Source organism: Elephantulus edwardii, unplaced genomic scaffold (assembly GCF_000299155.1).
Source record: "Elephantulus edwardii isolate Elephantulus edwardi_28Jun2011 unplaced genomic scaffold, EleEdw1.0 scaffold00002, whole genome shotgun sequence".
NCBI lineage: Eukaryota > Metazoa > Chordata > Mammalia > Macroscelidea > Macroscelididae > Elephantulus > Elephantulus edwardii.
The window spans coordinates 32,817,996-32,834,892 of NW_006399752.1; the positions used below are offsets into that span (position 1 = coordinate 32,817,996).

At 48.7% G+C, this 16,897-nt stretch overlaps 1 protein-coding gene across 3 annotated transcripts in view; it reads left to right on the top strand.

Moving 5' to 3' along the window:
* EML1 (echinoderm microtubule associated protein like 1) overlaps nt 1–4,439 on the top strand; it is an 87,675-nt gene extending 83,236 nt beyond the window's left edge. For all 3 annotated transcript variants that reach the window (XM_006879066.1, XM_006879067.1, XM_006879065.1), the window contains 4 exons: nt 143–230; nt 1,631–1,726; nt 3,215–3,345; nt 4,314–4,439. In XM_006879066.1, coding sequence (XP_006879128.1) covers nt 143–230; nt 1,631–1,726; nt 3,215–3,345; nt 4,314–4,439 — 441 coding nt within the window. The remainder of the gene's footprint in view (nt 1–142; nt 231–1,630; nt 1,727–3,214; nt 3,346–4,313) is intronic.
* Nucleotides 4,440–16,897: the final 12,458 nt, after the last annotated feature.

Genomic DNA, 16,897 nt, shown 5'->3' on the forward strand with positions numbered 1-16,897 from the left:
GTGTGTGTGTGTGTGTGTGTGTGTGTGTCCTGCCCCACCCTCATCTGTGGGAAGGACCTGGTGCGTGCATGTGCTCTGAACTGCCCCGCCCACCGTCAGAACCCAGAAGGGAAGTGTGCTCACCGAGGTCTTCTGTCCACAGGGTCATTCCAGCTTCATCACTCACCTGGACTGGTCTTCAAACTCGCAGTTCCTCGTGTCGAATTCCGGGGACTACGAAATCCTCTACTGTGAGTAGCTCCGCCGTGCCATCTGGGGTCGGGTCGTGTAGTGTGTACCTCCAGTGGCAGCCGACATGAAGACAGGGCTGACGTCTGAGAAAGAGGCGAGCCGGGCTGGCTGGGCCACCTGGACAGGGGGTCCTCCGGGACCCAGAGGGCGGCCTCACCACCAGCGCGTCCACCACACTTCTCGTCAGATGGCGAAGGGTCACACTCGTGGGGATGCAGCCCACTTACAGATGAACCTGAGACAGGTGCTCGCCCCAGCCTAGCTGCGGGAATCCCCTGCACCCCTGAGCTGCCCCGAGATAGTCAGGGCTGCACGTCTACACAGCCTGCCTCGATCTAACCACTGGAATCCCCTGCACACCCCTGAGCCAGCCCCCTCCACTGGGGAAGAGGCCATGTGGTCTCCTCCTGCCTCCCTCTAAAGTCCCACTGGTTTTCAGGGACAGTCTTGCATCTGGACTCTTCTCAGACACTGTCTCGTAGTCCACTAGTGAGAGGGTATTTGTAGAAGAAAGACCCTCTGGGGACGTGGTGGGCCTGGTTTCCACACTGACTCGGAGCTGAGGGGGAGGGCAGGAGGATGTGTGCCGTGTTCAGGTGTGTGTAGGATTTATGTGAGGTGCTTGGGGGGTGTGTATGATACATGTGCATATGGTGTTAGCACATGTATTATACTGATGTGAGTGTACGTAGGAAGTCTGTGTGTGGTGTTTTTGTGTGTGTTTGTTGTTTGTGGGGGTGTTGTGTGTATATGATTTGTGTGGTGTTTACATGTATATGATATTTATGTGAGATACAGTGTGTGTGTATATATTTGTGTGGTATTTATGTGTGTACTTGATATTTGTGGGGGATGTTCTGTGTGTGGTGGTGTTTGGGGGGCATTGGGCGTAAGTGGTGTTTATGTATGTGATTGTGTGTGTTTGATATTTATGTGGGGGGTATTGGGTGTGGTATTTACAAGTGTATATGATGTGTGTGATGATTATCTGTATATATGGCTTAGGGGATGTGGTTTACATATGTTTATGACATTTATGTGGTGTTTGTGCATGGAGTGAGTGCTGTGTGTGTGTGTGTGTGTGTGTGTGTCTGTGTGTCTGTGTGTGTAGTGTTTATGTATGGCATACACATGGTATTCATGTAGTGTGTGTCTGTGTGACTGTGTCTGTGTGACTGTGTGTCTGTGGTGATGGGGAGGACTGGGGTGCCTGGAAGCAGAGGCAGAGCAGTTCCAGGAACTCTGGTGGGCACCAGTGGACAAGGCCCAGCCACCACAGGACAGAGAGGCTGTGGGAGGCAGCAGCAGAGAAGTGGGGGCATGCGCCTCACCCCTGGAGATGAGTGGGGAGACGTACCCTGCCAGGGCTCCGATGTCACCAGGCCTGTTTGCTTTCCAGGGGTCCCCTCTGCTTGCAAGCAGGTGGTGAGTGTGGAGACAACGAGGGACATCGAATGGGCCACGCACACCTGCACGCTGGGCTTCTGTGTGTTTGGTACGTTCTCCGTGGGTTCTTGGGCTCGAGGGTGAGACTGACCGGCTGCAGACTGGCAGTTCTCAGCCTTCTCTGAGCTCCCAGGTTCAGTGCACAGACTGAAGGTGTGTGATGAGCCGCACAGCAAGCCTACCAGCGCTGCTTTTCCACAGAGCTCGCGTCGCGCTGCTCCACTCTGGCCTGTTCATAACACTGTGGCTCACTTCAGAGACGGGCTATTGAGAACTCACAGATGCTGTCACATTACACTGCACTGACAGATACAGTGTCTCCTCAGAGCAGGGCGGGTTAGTGCACTCACAGATACAGTGTCTCCTCAGAGCAGGGCGGGTTAGTGCACTCACAGATACAGGGTCACCTCAGAGCAGGACGGGTTAGTGCACTCACAGATACAGTGCGGGTTAGTGCACTCACAGATACAGGGTCACCTCAGAGCAGGGCGGGTTAGTGCACTCACAGATACAGTGCCTCCTCAGAGCAGGACAGGTTAGTGCACTCACAGATACAGTGTCTCTTCAGAGCACAAAAGTTGGATGTTGTACAACTTTTTATTCACTGTAAAACCAGAAAGTCCATGTGACCACTTGACTGCAGTCTCTGCGTTATTGCAATGGCCAGGAACCGAACCCCAGTCCCCGAGGTCTGCCTGTGGTCACTGGCTCTGTACCAGCCCCACAGCACACTCCCTGAGCTCCAGGGTGGGGGCGTGGGGGGACAGGGCTCTAGCTGGGGGGAGGGCCAGAGAGGGGGCTCTTTAGCCTCCTTCTACAGCAGGAAATGATCTGAGATGATCTAGAATTTCCTCACATCGGTGTGTGCACTTGATCTCAACAGACCAAGAGAGTTGTTTGCCTTTTTTTAGGGTTTTTGTTTTTCTTTTTGGTGGTAGTGGTAGGGGAGTGTACTTCAATATTTAAATTGTTTACAAATTGTACTTATAAGTGACCTCAAGCACGTTTCCGCGGTTCAGCCGCTTAAAGCAGGGGCTGTCATTATGATCTCTCTTCTGACAGCCCAAAGTCAGTGAGGTGGTGAGAAATCCCCGAGACCCCTGCAGCTGGCAGCTGGAGTTGGGTCCTGGGTTTCCAGCCACTTGAGAAAGTGATGTGTGTACAACCCTCCCATGTCCGGAGTTCAGAGGACCAGAGAGTGGCCAAGACACTGGCCGCAAGCTGCCACCTAAATGTGCTCTGATACAGCTGGGCACAGGGGCCCTGGCAGTGACAAAGGACAGAGTTGTGGACATAGGTACCCGGGTGACTCAGGGCCCTAGTGACTATAAGGTCAGAGCTGTGGGCACAGAGACCCTGGCAGCCATAAAAGAGCTGTGGGCACAGAGACTCTGGTCAACAGTAAAGGACGGAGCTGAGGGAACAGAGCTCCTCATGGCAGTGCTGTGACCCCATCTTCCTGGCACTCAGTGGCCAGCCCAGTGCTGTGGCCTCATGTCCCCAGGGTCACCGTTGCTTGCTGTGATCTTTGTTTCAGGAGTGTGGCCAGAAGGCTCTGACGGGACCGACATCAACGCCGTGTGCCGGGCCAGCGAGAAGAAGCTCCTCGCCACGGGTGACGACTTCGGCAAAGTGCACCTCTTCTCCTACCCCTGCTCCCAGTTCAGGGTGAGCGCACACAGTCGGCCGGTCTCGGCCTCTGCCCCTTGCCCTGGCCCTGACTTTGGCCCTGACCCTCACCCTGGCATGGCCCTGGCCCTGGCTCTGGCTTGGTGCCTGAGAAGAAGTGCACTGAGTGTGGCTTCCATCAGAAGGTGGACGAGGCTACTCTTGCACTTCCCGGTGCCTGCATGCTCCCCATTCCCACGTACACCCCATGATCCCAGTGGTCCCCTGCACAGCCCACGCTCCTCTCCAGGGCCTGCAAGCCTTTGGGCCTGGCCTGTCCACACGGCCACTTTGTGGGTGCTCCTTCCGTCGCCGTGCTCCCTCTCCCCTGCCCGCTTCCCTCATCCTGTCTGACCAGAATGTTCCTTTCCCCAGCATCTGGCTGGCCCCTCCTGCAGCCAGTCCTTGTCCAGACCAGCCCTCTCAGCTCCTCAGGGCCAAGGTCCTGCCAGTCCAGACTCTCCAAGGGCAGGGATCTCAAGTCCCTCCTGTGTCCTGTGCAGCCCTGGCCGCGGACACTCACTCTGTTAGCAGCTGACACTTCCCACCACATGTGCGCCCTACAGATGTAGCCCGGCTGTGGTCAGGTGCTGTCAGGCCAGCTTCGACCACAGGACTCATGACAATAGGACAAAATTCTGGTGCCACGCTGTCCTCACGGGCTCTGCGTAAGCCCGCTGTCGTAGGCACTGGGCCCTCTCACTGAGGGTCTCCCTCTTCTTCACGACCCTCTGCTTTTCCAAGCTCAATGTTCCCCAGGGACTGAGCCCTCTGATAACACGGCCACACACGTGAGGCCGAGTCTCGGCACCGTGCGCGTCTGTATTAACTTTCCTTTTTCCAAGTTCTGTTCATGCCTTCCCCGTGCAGTGGGGCCCGTTGGCGGCCTCTCGGGGTGGGGGGGGCAGCGAGGGCACGGCCAGGCCCATCCACTTTGTCTACATCTTCTCTCTGCTGTTCTTTCACAGGCACCAAGCCACGTGTACAGCGGCCACAGCAGCCACGTCACCAATGTGGATTTCCTGCACGGTGACAGCCATCTCATCTCCACAGGCGGCAAGGACACCAGCATCATGCAGTGGAGGGTCATCTAGTCCCTGTGGGACCAGGGGCGGAGGCGTGGGACTGGGCCACCCCGGAAGACACAGATGCACTACACTTGCTCACTGTGATTTCTGTTTTCTTTTCAAAATCCTTACAAACCTCAGGAAAAAAAATGTCCTCCGCCGGTCCCCTTAGCCTAGAGTCCCAGGGCGGTCAGCTACAGTCTGCTTCTCTGGCTGTCCAATGAGACAGTGCACACTTAATATAACAAGACACCAAGTTCACGTGGCGGTCGCACCCACGCCAGCACCTGGTGTGTGCTTGGGAATATCTGTGAACTCCGCCGTGGTCACAGAATGCCTTCAGAACCTTGTATATAGACTTCGCTGTTTCACACCCAGCTTGCCGACTCCAATATTTATGAGATGAGGTACTGAATCGTGGGCACTGGGATTAGACCCCCAAGGGAGAGATGGGCACAGGCGCTGGCACAGCTGGACCCGGAAGTGCAGAAGCCAGACTGCTGAGGGGTCAGTGTCCCCCCTGATGGGGGCTGGGGAGGACAGGGATAAGCAGCTGCCACCGCAGGTGTCCACACATGTCAGCAGGGTGGCCAGCACCAGAGTCCAGCGGGCAGTCCTGCAATCACCAGGTACAGTGGCCTCGCACCACATGGGCCGGCTCCCCGTGTCCCCTGCCCGCTGTCTGCCGAGGTTCTAGGCAGCGGCATGCTACGCTGTGGTACTTGTAGAGGGTCTTAGCGATTCCTGGCGAGCACGGAAGGCCCGGCGTCACTGCTGTATGCTTACAGACACTGTCTGTGTAACAGCAGAGCAAGTGTAGACCAGGTGAGGAAGATCTGGTGGGCACAGCCAGCAGCGGCTCCATGCGGGGCAGAGGCCTGGCCCAGGCAGCTCGGCCCGGCTGAAGCCAGGCCAGGGGCTGGTCTGTCAAGCATTTGGTGGCATAGATTTGCCAAGAAGGCCTTACCTATCTCGATTGTCTGACAGGTTGAAATTTACTGTTTACATTGGGGAATGTATCTCGGACTTTACCACAGACTCCGCACATGCTGGGCATCTCACCTGCTGCGGGCTGGCCAATGGGCTGGGCGAGGGACTGGCCCCGCAGCCTGTGTGCTGTGTGGAGCTGTGTCCACCCGCGCCCAGAGCGGCCAGGGCCACCCGCCCGTCTTCACCATGCCGTCGTTTCTATGTCCCCTGCCCACATATATTCTATGACGAAATAAAATCGGAAAAGTGACTTTCTATGGACCTGTGTTCACACAAGCATATCAATTAAAGCATTTAAGGCTTGCTGCGACATACATGACACTGGTGCACAGCTTTGCTCTCTCACCAGGCTCGTCTAGAAATAGATTGGAGGTGGCAGATGGTGTATACACACACATCAGATTGGATATTGGCCTCATCACCATTCCAAGTTGTCATAGCAACCCCCTGTAGGCCAGAACCTGCTCTGCCCTGCCCTCTGCCCTGTGCTGCTCTGCCCCGTGCCCTGCCCTGTGCCCCTTGCCCTGCGCTCTGCCCTCTGCCCTGCCCTGTGCTCTGCCCTCTGCCCTGCCCTGTGCTCTGCCCTGCCCTGTGCCCTGCCTTGCCATATACCCCGTGCCCTGCCCTCTCCCCTGCCCTGTGCCCCTTGCCCTGCGCTCTGCCCTGTGCTCTGCCCTGCCCTGTACCCTGTGCTGCCCTCTGCCCTGTGCCCTGCCTTGCCATATACCCTGTGCCCTGCCCTCTCCCCTGCCCTGTGCCCCTTGCCCTGCGCTCTGCCCTGTGCTCTGCCCTGCCCTGTGCCCTGCCTTGCCATATACCCCGTGCCCTGCCCTCTGCCCTGCCCTGTGCCGTGCTCAGCCCACTGTGGGCACTGTGTCAGTCCAGCTCAGGAATTCTGCCTGTCTCCAGCCCTGTACTTTTCTAAGCAGGACTCCCAGCTCCAGGGCCTGATCCCTCCAGTCTCACTGCCCCGGCTTCTCAGGAGCGTCTGGCTGCACATACTCGAGACGTGGATTTGTTCCTTTGGTTTCTTGTTGCCACCGAGCTGGGTCCGACTCGTGGCTGACCCTGCAGTGAGTCTCCAAGCCTCAGAGGAGACTGCCCGTCCCTCCCACAGAGCAGGTGCACGGAGCTGAAAGCCCAGAGACGTGAGTTAGTGAAACGCCATCAGCTACAGTCTCACTCGCACTGCTGATCTTCCAGCGGGTTTCCAGAGGCTGTCAGTCACACAGCAGAGGATTATCTATCTTTCGTGGATTCACCACCCACATTTGGGTTGGGAGCCCAACTCCCTACTTTGTAGCCACCAGAGTAGCCCATGGTCTGTTCTTCGCTAACATGATTCAAGGACATCTTTCTTACTCACTGTCCAACTTTTACATACAAACCAAGTGATAACTGGGTCAGGCACACCTTAGTCTTCAAAGTGACATCCTTACTCTCCAGCACTTTAGTTGCCTATGTTAGCTTACCAAATGCGCCAAAACTGTTGCGTGGAGTTGATTCTGACTCATGCGCCCCCCCCATGAGGGTGGGTGTCTCAAGATGTAATTTGTTAGAGGAAGGGAGTATACGTCTTCCTCCTGGGGAGCTCAGGTGGACTGGAACTGTTGGCCTCTGGGCTAGCAGCCCTGCACATTACACAGTACATGCTTATGTAAATGTTGTTATGTGCCGTCGAGTCGCTTGCGACTCATAGCGACCCTATGTACAACAGCCCTGAACTCCGCTCTGTCCTGTGCCAATCGCACTGTCTCCTACACACCCATCCTGATTACCCCAGTCACTGAATCAATTCACCTCATAGAGGGTCTTCCCCTCCTGCGCTGTCCCTCCACCCTCCCAAGCATGATGTCCTTCTCCAAGGACCTTACCAAAAAAAAAAGTCATTTCACTTCAGGATTAATAAGGAGAACATAGTCAGGGAAGGAAAGGAAAAGGGGTCTCTCACAAGACTCCCCTCAAGTTCTTCATGCTTCAGTGTTTTCCAAGCTTGAAGATGGGCACGAGCACACAGGCTGCCTCCTCTGCTCATCACCGCTTATGTCTGAAATGAAACCTCACAGGTGTCTGGCATTGGGGGGGTGCGGGGCGTGGGGCCCACGCTGTGAGGCTGGATGGGGGAGGTGGAGGATGTGGGGACCACACTGTGAGGCTGGATGGGCCGAACAAGGCTTCCAGCACAGGGACAGCTGTGAGGCTGGACAAGGAAATGGGGGCCCGGCACTGAGGCCAGACACAGAGGCAGAGGCCATGCTGTGAGGCCCCGTCGCTGGGGAGGTGGGGGCTGCGCTGTGAGACTGGAGGGGGCAAACAAGGCTCCCAGAGGAGGGGGCCTGGCCCCACAGCCTCTGACCTGCTTCTCCACAGCACAGAAGCCATGTGCCCCTGCTGGCCAGCCAGCCCTGGAAGTCCCATAGACCCTGAAGGGCTACCTCGGTGGTCACCTCTACAGAAGCAGATGGCCAGGCCTTTCCTCCGAGGTGTCACTGGGAGTCAGAAAAGCTCACTAATCCTAAATATATCAGGAGAAAAGAAAGAACAAAAATCAGACCATCAATAAATAACATTAAATACAGAAAGGTAACCAATAAAAGCAGAAGTTACTTATTTTAAGAATAAATGGGATTGACAAACCTTTAACTAGACAGACAAAAGATGCCAGCTCGGGGGAGCAGTGGGTAGGGAAGAAAGTGTGCAACAATGTATGAATGGAAATCCAAAGTCTCCACAAACTTTCATTAAAATTTATAAAAAAATAAAAATTTTTAAAAATGCAAATAAAAAATAAAAATGACACTATTAAAAAGCAGCCTAGTAGAAAATCATGACAGAATATTATGAACCACTCTGTGCAACAAACTAGATAAACTAAGTAGTGGACAACTTCCTGGGAAGCACATGGCCTGCTCTCAGACGGACTCGAGGAAATAGTCTTCACAGACTCCAATAAGTGAAAAGACTGAATCGGGGATCAAAGTTAGTGAAGACTTGATACTAATACCATCCATCCTTCTAGGATCAACAAGAAGAGATAGCAGCTCGGCTCATGTTGTTGTTGTTGTTGTTATGTGCCGCCGAGTCATTTGCGACTCATAGCGACCCTATGTACAACAGCCCTAGACCGTGCTCTATCCTGTGTCAATCGCACTGCCTCTGACACACCCATCCCGATTACCACAGTCACTGAATCAATCCACCTCATAGAGAATCTTCCCCTCCTGCGCTGTCCCTCTACTCTACCCAGCATGATGTCCCTGTCCAAGGACCTGTCCCTCCTTACAACATGTCCAAAGTATGTTAGACAAAGCCTCAGAATCCTTGCCTCCAAGGAGCAGCCTGGTTTAACCCTCTCTAGGATGGATCTCAGCCCACCCTTAAGTCCTCTGAGCCTGTACGTTTTATGGGAGGACAAAGGATATGGCATTTATGTGTAAACCATGTAGTGTTTCCTTGTTCTGTTCAGACAACGCCTTGTTGCTCTGTGAGCACAAGTAAGTGTTCTACAATTCTTATTCTTGAGAGCTTGTTTGGAGGTTCTAGCAGGGGAGCTCAGCTACTTGTATACCCTTGACCAAAGGACTGTCCTCCTGTCAGGGATGGTTGACCCCTTCAACCAAGCACAGTTTCGGGAGGGACACACATGGGGCAGTGAGGGGGAAAGGGGACACCCACCTAGCCAGGCAGATCAAGCTTGGCGACCAGCGAGGTGACAGATGTCGCAGCCAGATCACCCTCACATCCAAGGAATTCTTATACTTAATGTTACTCATAATTTGTCTCAATGTTATCTACAATACATTGTGATCCACACAAATATCTTAGCATGAAGTCAATAAAATACAAATACACATCTTTCTGGTGTCTGCGTTTAGCCAAGATCCGTCTGACATCAGCAATGCTTTCTCCCAAGCCAAGGCCTCTTTGAATCCAACTTGAATTTCTGGTAGTCTTCTACTGATGTTTTGTTGGCTCCCTATTTTTTTATGATCTTCAGCAAGATTTCCTTGCACGTAATATTATACTGAAAGAGTATAAGGAAATTTAAATATATTGAATGAGATGAAGACTATTTATGTGTCTTTTTCTTTATCACATTCAATGCATAGCTCTTACATAGTAGTTTCCTTCTTACCCCTTGTAACCATCAAGAAATGCTAACATTGGTGTATAAACCTTTCCTTACCCTTTTATAGCAGTTGACTAACATACAGTTTACTGTTTCTTGATTTATTTCACTCAACATGGTAATTTTGAGATTTCATGTTACAGTTTCACCAATTCTTCATTGTATTTTTTTTAATTATACTAGTTTATTACAAAATTTGAATACAGTGGTTTCTCACACCAGATTCTTCCAGGTATTAATGTAGTATTTCATTGTGTGTATCTACTCTAGATCATTCGACCACTTACTACTATTGAAGAGCACTTAGATCCTTTCTGTCTCTTTGCTTTTGTGAATAATGATGGAGTTAATTGTTAAGTGTGCATATATCTGTTCTCTCATTTCTTTAGAATATATAGTTAGTACTGGGATTAATCCTCACCAGAACCAGAAGACAAACTCTGTGGAATCCAGCCACTCCAGATGATTTTCAACCTGGATTCCAGCCCCTTACTACCAACCAAATGTGTTTTTGGTTCCGGTGAGGATTACGGTGGAATGTTGACTCTGTTGGGTGTGAGTTGATTGTATTCAGCCTCTTGTTTAAAAATTAATTTGGTCAGTGGGGGGAGCTGGAATCCAGGTTAGAAGTCATCTGGAGCTGCTGATTCTACTGAAGTTTGTTTTCTGGTTCTGGTAAGGATTGTGGCTAAGTGTTGACTCACTGTTGGATGTGACTTGATTGTATTCAGTTTCATATCAAGGAGAAGAGTTAATTGGGGGGAGGAGATGGGCAGGGAGAAAAGTGCAACAATGAATGACTGGAAACACTAAGTCTCTGTAAACTTTCATTAACATTAATTTTAAAAAATCTGAAGGGAAAAAACCCAAATATATGAATAACATTCTGTCATAGTTTCCAGCTCCACCCATAATACTTACTTGTATCCAGTGTAGAAATGAGAAGGTATTGGCTTTGCTTCATAGCAATGTTTAGAAACACAAGGGCTGCATTTCACTTGGAAAAGGAGCAGAATTATCCTGGCTTATATCTCATAAATGTAATTTGAAGGAAAATTATGCATGTAATATATTTTATTCCTGTTTTAAAAAAATACATTTGGCCATTTAATTTGGCTTTAATTGTTTTTTGTCAAACATTCTTCTAAGTGGTACAGCACTGGTTTGTCCATCTGCTGTACAGAGGTAACTCGTGGTTGCTGTGATGCTAAACACTGTGACACTGATGAGTCAAATATGATAATGATTACCCATGATGGACAGTGTTTGGTGGAGCTCCCCAATTAAAACAAGCATGGAAGCAGGAGTGGCATCCACTTCCGAAATAGCTTGCCTCTGGAAACCCTATAAGCCTGGAGAAATGATGAAAGTTATACAAGTGTTCAGGTCTTTTGTTCATAGGGTCACTATGAGCCGTCTACTACTTGACAGTACCTAATAACAACAACATCAAAATGATTGATTTCCGTCGGCTTAGTGGGTAAGGAGTTGTGCTGTCAACCCAAACATACACAGTTCAAATCCATCAGCTTCTCCTCAGGAAAAAAGATAGGCAATCTTCTCCTGTGCACTTTGTTGTTGTTGTTAAGTGCCATCAAGTTAAGGACTACTCAGCAATGCTATAAACCACAAATCTGAACTCTGTCCCATCTACCTCACCCTTATCATCCCTGACACACCTGAGCCCATTGCTGCAGACACTGTAACAATGAACCTCATTGAGCGTCATCCTCTCCTGAAGGTTGTCCTCTCCTCCGCTGTCCCTCTACCTTCCAAGCACGATGTCCTTCTCCAAGGAATAGCCTATCTTCTTCATTCTTCCTTATTCATGGTCCAACCTTCATAGGAATATGAAACTACTTAAAATATTATGACTTGGGTCAATTTTATCTTTGTAGTAAATTGACAGCCCTGCTTGCCTTTAACACTTTAAAGAGGTCTTTGACCCCAGATTTCCCCACTGCAACACACCGTTTGAGTTCCTGACTGCTGTTAACCATAGGTTTGACTGGGGATCAAGAAAAGTGAAATCTTAGACAATTTCATTCTTTTTTTTTTCATTGTGTCATGATGTTGCTTATTGATCTACTTGTGAGAAATTTTGTTACTGATTTTAATCCAAGTTGAAGACTCCAGTCTTTGATCTTCTTTAGTAAATAAGGGCTTTGGATTTTCTTTACTTTCTTCAAGCAAGGTTGTGTCAGCTGCATAGCATGCATTGTTGATGAGTTGCCCTCAACATCCTGATACCACATTCTAACCTCCATAGTGCAGCTTCTCAAATTATTATTTTATTTTATTTTATTATTATGTGTGTACCGTCAGATCAGATCTGACTGGTACCGGAGGAGATTGTCCTTCCTTCTCCAGCAGAGCATCTGGTGGATTAGAACTGCGTACTTCTGGGGTAACAGTGCAGCTTCTTGCCAGATTTTCTCAGCATACAGATTGCATAGGTGTGATGAAAAGATCCAGCCTGGGTGCACACCCTTCCTGATTTTAAACTCTGTGGTATTCCCTTGTTCTGTTCAAATAACTGCTTCTTGAATTCTATAGATTCTGCATGAGCACAATTAAGTTTTCTGGAATTCCCATTTTTCTTCAATGTTATCCATAATTTGTCATGATCCTCAGAGTCTTTGTATAATCAAGAAAAAGCCAAGTAAACATTTTTCTGGTATTCTCTGCTTTCAGCCAAGATCCATCTGACATCAGCAACAGTATCTTTTGTTCCACAGCCTCTTCCCAAATAAAGCTTGAATTTTTAGCAACTCTTTTTTTTTTTGGTTGTTCCCTATCTTTTTTTTTTTATTAAATTTTATTTGTTTTAATGAACATTTACAGGGATTTTGGGTTTTCATTCCTTCATTGCTGCACCATTCTCTCTACCCTCCTCCCCAGTTTGTTCTTCTTCCCCGCCATCCGAATGTCTGTTTTAATTGTCCAATTGCCACAGTGCTTGTCAAAGTCAGTTCTGATTAATCTCCTTTGTCGGTGAGTCCTTTGCCATTCCCTATCACTCCTTCCTGAGAGAGACTTCACCCTGATTCATAAGGAAAAGGGGATGGCGTATTCTCTTAGCTACTTCCTTTTAGCAACTCTATTAATGCACTGCTCCAAGCATTTTAAAAAAATATTCAAGATTTTTTAAATATACTAGTTTCTTTACAAAATTCAAATACATTGTTTTTCAAACCACATCCTTCCCATTTCCCTCACCCCCCCCACCCATCAAATTGTCCGACCCCATGATTAACACCCCAGCACTTCCTCCCCCATCTGCTTTCATCCTCCCCACCCTTTTACTTGCATGTGATATTATTAATGATAGCCGATGGGTTCCACACTCTGTTAGGTCAAGATCATTAAAAAGACAGAAAATGGGAACAAATATGGGTCTCTTTTAGTGAATTGGCTGGGTATCTTCCAAATTTATTGGCATAGGCTAATGAGCTTTGTTTTCCCAAGGCCTTCAGTGCAGCTTGGACATCTCACTTTAGTACCATGGTTCTTCCTGGTCACCTCTTACTTCCTGGAGTGGTACAGCATCACTCAGTTCTTTTTGGTCCAGTGACTCTGGAGTCTTCCCATCTTCTTTTGATGTCTCCTGCATCATTGGAGAGTTTGTCCAGTGAACCCTTCAGTACTGGAACTGGAAGTCTGAATAATTGTCTTCAGTTCTTTCCGCTTGAGACATTTGGAATGTGCTCTCCCCTGTTTGTTTTTTTTTTTTTTTTACTCCAGATTTTTACATGTTTTGCTCTAATACTTTGGTTTGCCTTCTGGAGAGTCTATTAGAAATCTTCTTCTCTGCTGTCTTATTTCATCATGTCTCTCCTTCATCTTGACATTTTTAGGTTGAAGAGCAAAATTCAGGGTCTCTTCTGACCTCCCCTTTGGTCTTTCCTTCTTTGCTGTCTTTTCAGTGACCTTTGGCTTTCTTCCTGAATGATGTCCTTCCACACTCTCCTGGCCCTTCAGTCTCAATGTTCAATCCATCACTATTATTATTATTATTTTCTTAACAACCGAGCCAGCTTTATTAAGTACAGCCCAAGAGCAGCTCATTTTGAGCAAGCGAATCTAAACCATTCTTTGGATGATTTTTTCAGTTCAGATGAGGTAAACTCAAGGTCGTGTTTTGGCATTCTTGGACGTGTCCTAACATTTTTCCACTTCAATTTTAACCTGCATATGAACTTGACGGTTATTCCCAGGGCAGAGGTGGGTACAGCCATCCATCACACTCTCTGGGATGTGAAGCCTGGGTACAGACATGCTTCCACATGAGTGCAGCTATCAGGAGCGGGGTAGGCACCAAGCTTCTCTCAAGTTCTTGAATCTGTGCCATTGACTGATCTCTGACTCGTAGCTAATCGTCTCACAGAGTTTCCAAAGTCACTCTATAGATAGAAGTCAATTCTCAGACATCTCTTCAGAGAAGTCACGGGTGAATTTGAACTGCAGACCTACTGCTTCAAAGCCCCATCAGTTATGCATTAGCCCACCAGGGTCTTCATTTGCCCTCCGTCCTGTCTCACCCTGCACCTAATACTCCACCATAGCATGACAGTGGTGGACATCTCGGTTCATTTTTAGGTAAATTTGCTTCTTCAGGACCAACACCCACAAGAAGAATGACTAGATTAGAGGGAAGAACAACTTTTTTGTCTCCTGACATAGAAAAAAAGAATTTCCAAAATCCAGCGGCCGTTTGGCAAGCTGCTTCTCTTCCCACAAGTGACTCCCCCTTCCTTGATAGGTCTCTTCCTGATGGAAGCCGCACCCAACTATTTTTACCAAAATGCTGTAGATCTCATCCTTTTCAGAGGAGAAAGCCGGGCATCTGAGGGGTATTGTCTGCCAGTCCCCATGCACCTGCCTCATTCTGGGTCACTTGGAGAAGCAACCTCCAATTATGTTCCAAATTAAGTAGTGGTTTTGTGAAAAAAGGACAAAGCACAAACACGTTTGCGGAGTGTCTTGGTTATACCCAGTCCTGCTCTAACAGAAATACCACAAAGGAGCAGCTTTAGCAAGCAGAACTGGATTGTCTCACAGTTAGGTGGCTACAAGTCCAAATGCCAGGTCCCAGCTCCAAAGGTTAGTAACTGAGTGCTTGACCACTGCACCACCAGAACTCCCTTCCAAATTTCTACCTACATCCTTTTCTATAAAAATAACTGAGTGAAATATCTCAGTCACAAAAAGACAAATACTGCATAGTTCCACTATTGTAGAATGGGACTGACATCAAGGTTGGAGTAAGACTGAGAAAAACTGGATAAATTATGTATACTGCATTGAAACAGATGAGGCAGAGAACAGTTTAAAAGTGATATATGATTGGGCATAGTGGTATGACAAGAGTCCAGAATGAAGGTTGCAGAGTGGAGTGTGCTCAGGGTGGGTGTGGGAGGGTGTAGGGGGACTGTATACCAATGAAAGAATTTTTCTTTTATTTTTTCAAAGAGAAGAGCAAACTGGGCGGGGAGGGGTGGGCAGGGAGAAAAAGGCAACAATGAATGAATGGAAATCCAAAATCCCTGTAAATGTTCATTAAAATTAATTAAATAAAAGAAAATGAAAAAGTTTTTAAAAGCCAACCACAATTCATCTAGATCTTCAAATGCATCAAAATAAAGCAGCAAACCTTAGCACAACCAAACACACAAGATCAAAACGGGCAGCATTCATTCAGGACGAGAGCCCAGGAGGCAGGGGGGCAGGTAGGCTAGAAGGAGTGATGGGGAAAGTCACACCGGCCGTGGGGGTTTGGCAGACCCACCTGTTGTGTTGTGCGCTGCTTCACTGCACTTCTCAGTGGGGTTAGATTTCAAACAGACTGAGGCTGGTCTGAAGGCAGCAGGTTCCCTCGACTATTACAGTCAATTACAGGTCGATCTACCTCTCCACTCTCCTCACTAATGTAGTGGACTTGTCTGAAAACCACACACACACACACACACGCACCAAAACCCAAACCAACTAAACACAAAACCACCAGATTGAAGGTTTGTGGCAACCCTGTGTCCAGCAGGTCTGCCAGCACCATCTGTCCCTCAGCACTTTTTGTCTGTGTCCCTTTTGGTCATTCAGTATTTCACATTTCTCCGTCATGGTGATGCACACCCAGCAGACCACAGGGTATTTAAACATGGGCTGTGGTGCTGGAGAAGACCAGTGATCATACCATGGACTGCCACAAGAACGAGCAGGTCTACCCTTGAGAGGGTGAGACCAAGCTGCTCTTTGGAGGCAAGGATTAGGAAGCTCCATCTGACATACTTTTGCCAAGAGGAACCAGTCCTTGGAGAAGGACATCATGTTTGGAAGGACTGAGGGGCAGCATAGGAGAGGAAGACCCTGGACCAGACGGATTGACACAGTGACTGTGGCCATGGGCCCTAGTGTGTCAGAGACAGTGAGGTTGGTACTGGACAGGGCGAGGCTCAGAGTCAGTGTTCATAGCGTCAGAATGAGTTGTCATTGACGTGATAGCACGTAACAACAACTTCCATGCTCCCTCTATCTTGCTCTCAGCTCTGCTGCCATGATCCGGACTGGAGCTACCGAAGCCGCCCAGTCTGCCTGCCAAGAAATTCCAGGGGACACTTTCTCCTCTGGGAACGACTCTAACCATATTCCTCGAGCTGTTGCTATGCAATTTCATCACTCTCATTTATTCCTAATTAACTTGAGGTTTCAGTATTACTTTCTTCTTTAGGCTAAGAGTTACCTAGAAAAGGGCGTTTATGCTTCCAAAATATTTTCCTGATGGCATTTTTATGCTTAATAGAATTTCATTGCACTAACAGTGAAAGTTCTGAATTCCAAAGACAGCAAGAAGCTCCTACAAGTCCTTGGGCAGAAAGAGCCTATGTGCGAAGGAGGAGAGGCCAGCGGTCTGTTCTCCAAGTGTGGTCTGAAGCTAGAAGTTCACAGACTTGTGAGAGAAGAGGGAAGCCAGCCTGAAGCCCTGCCCTGGTGAAGACATCCTTCACATGAGACCCAAAGGAACAAAAGTCCGGCCTGTGTCTGCACTGACTTGACCAGCAGCTGGTGAGCTCTTTGTTTTTAAACAATGACTGGAATGCAAACGTTGGGAACAGAGAAGAAGATTCAGTAGTTGGAAAACATGGACTCGGTGACAGAAATGGAGCTGGAGAGAGAATGATTGAATTTTGCACAGTCAATGATTTATTCATAGCAAATACGTTTTATAAGAGATATAAACACAGATTATATACTTGGATTTCACCTGATGGTATGCATAGGAATCAGATCGATCACATCTGCTGAAAGAACCACTGGAGAAGCTCAATATCAGCTGTGAAAACTAGGCCAGGAGCTGATTGTGGAACAG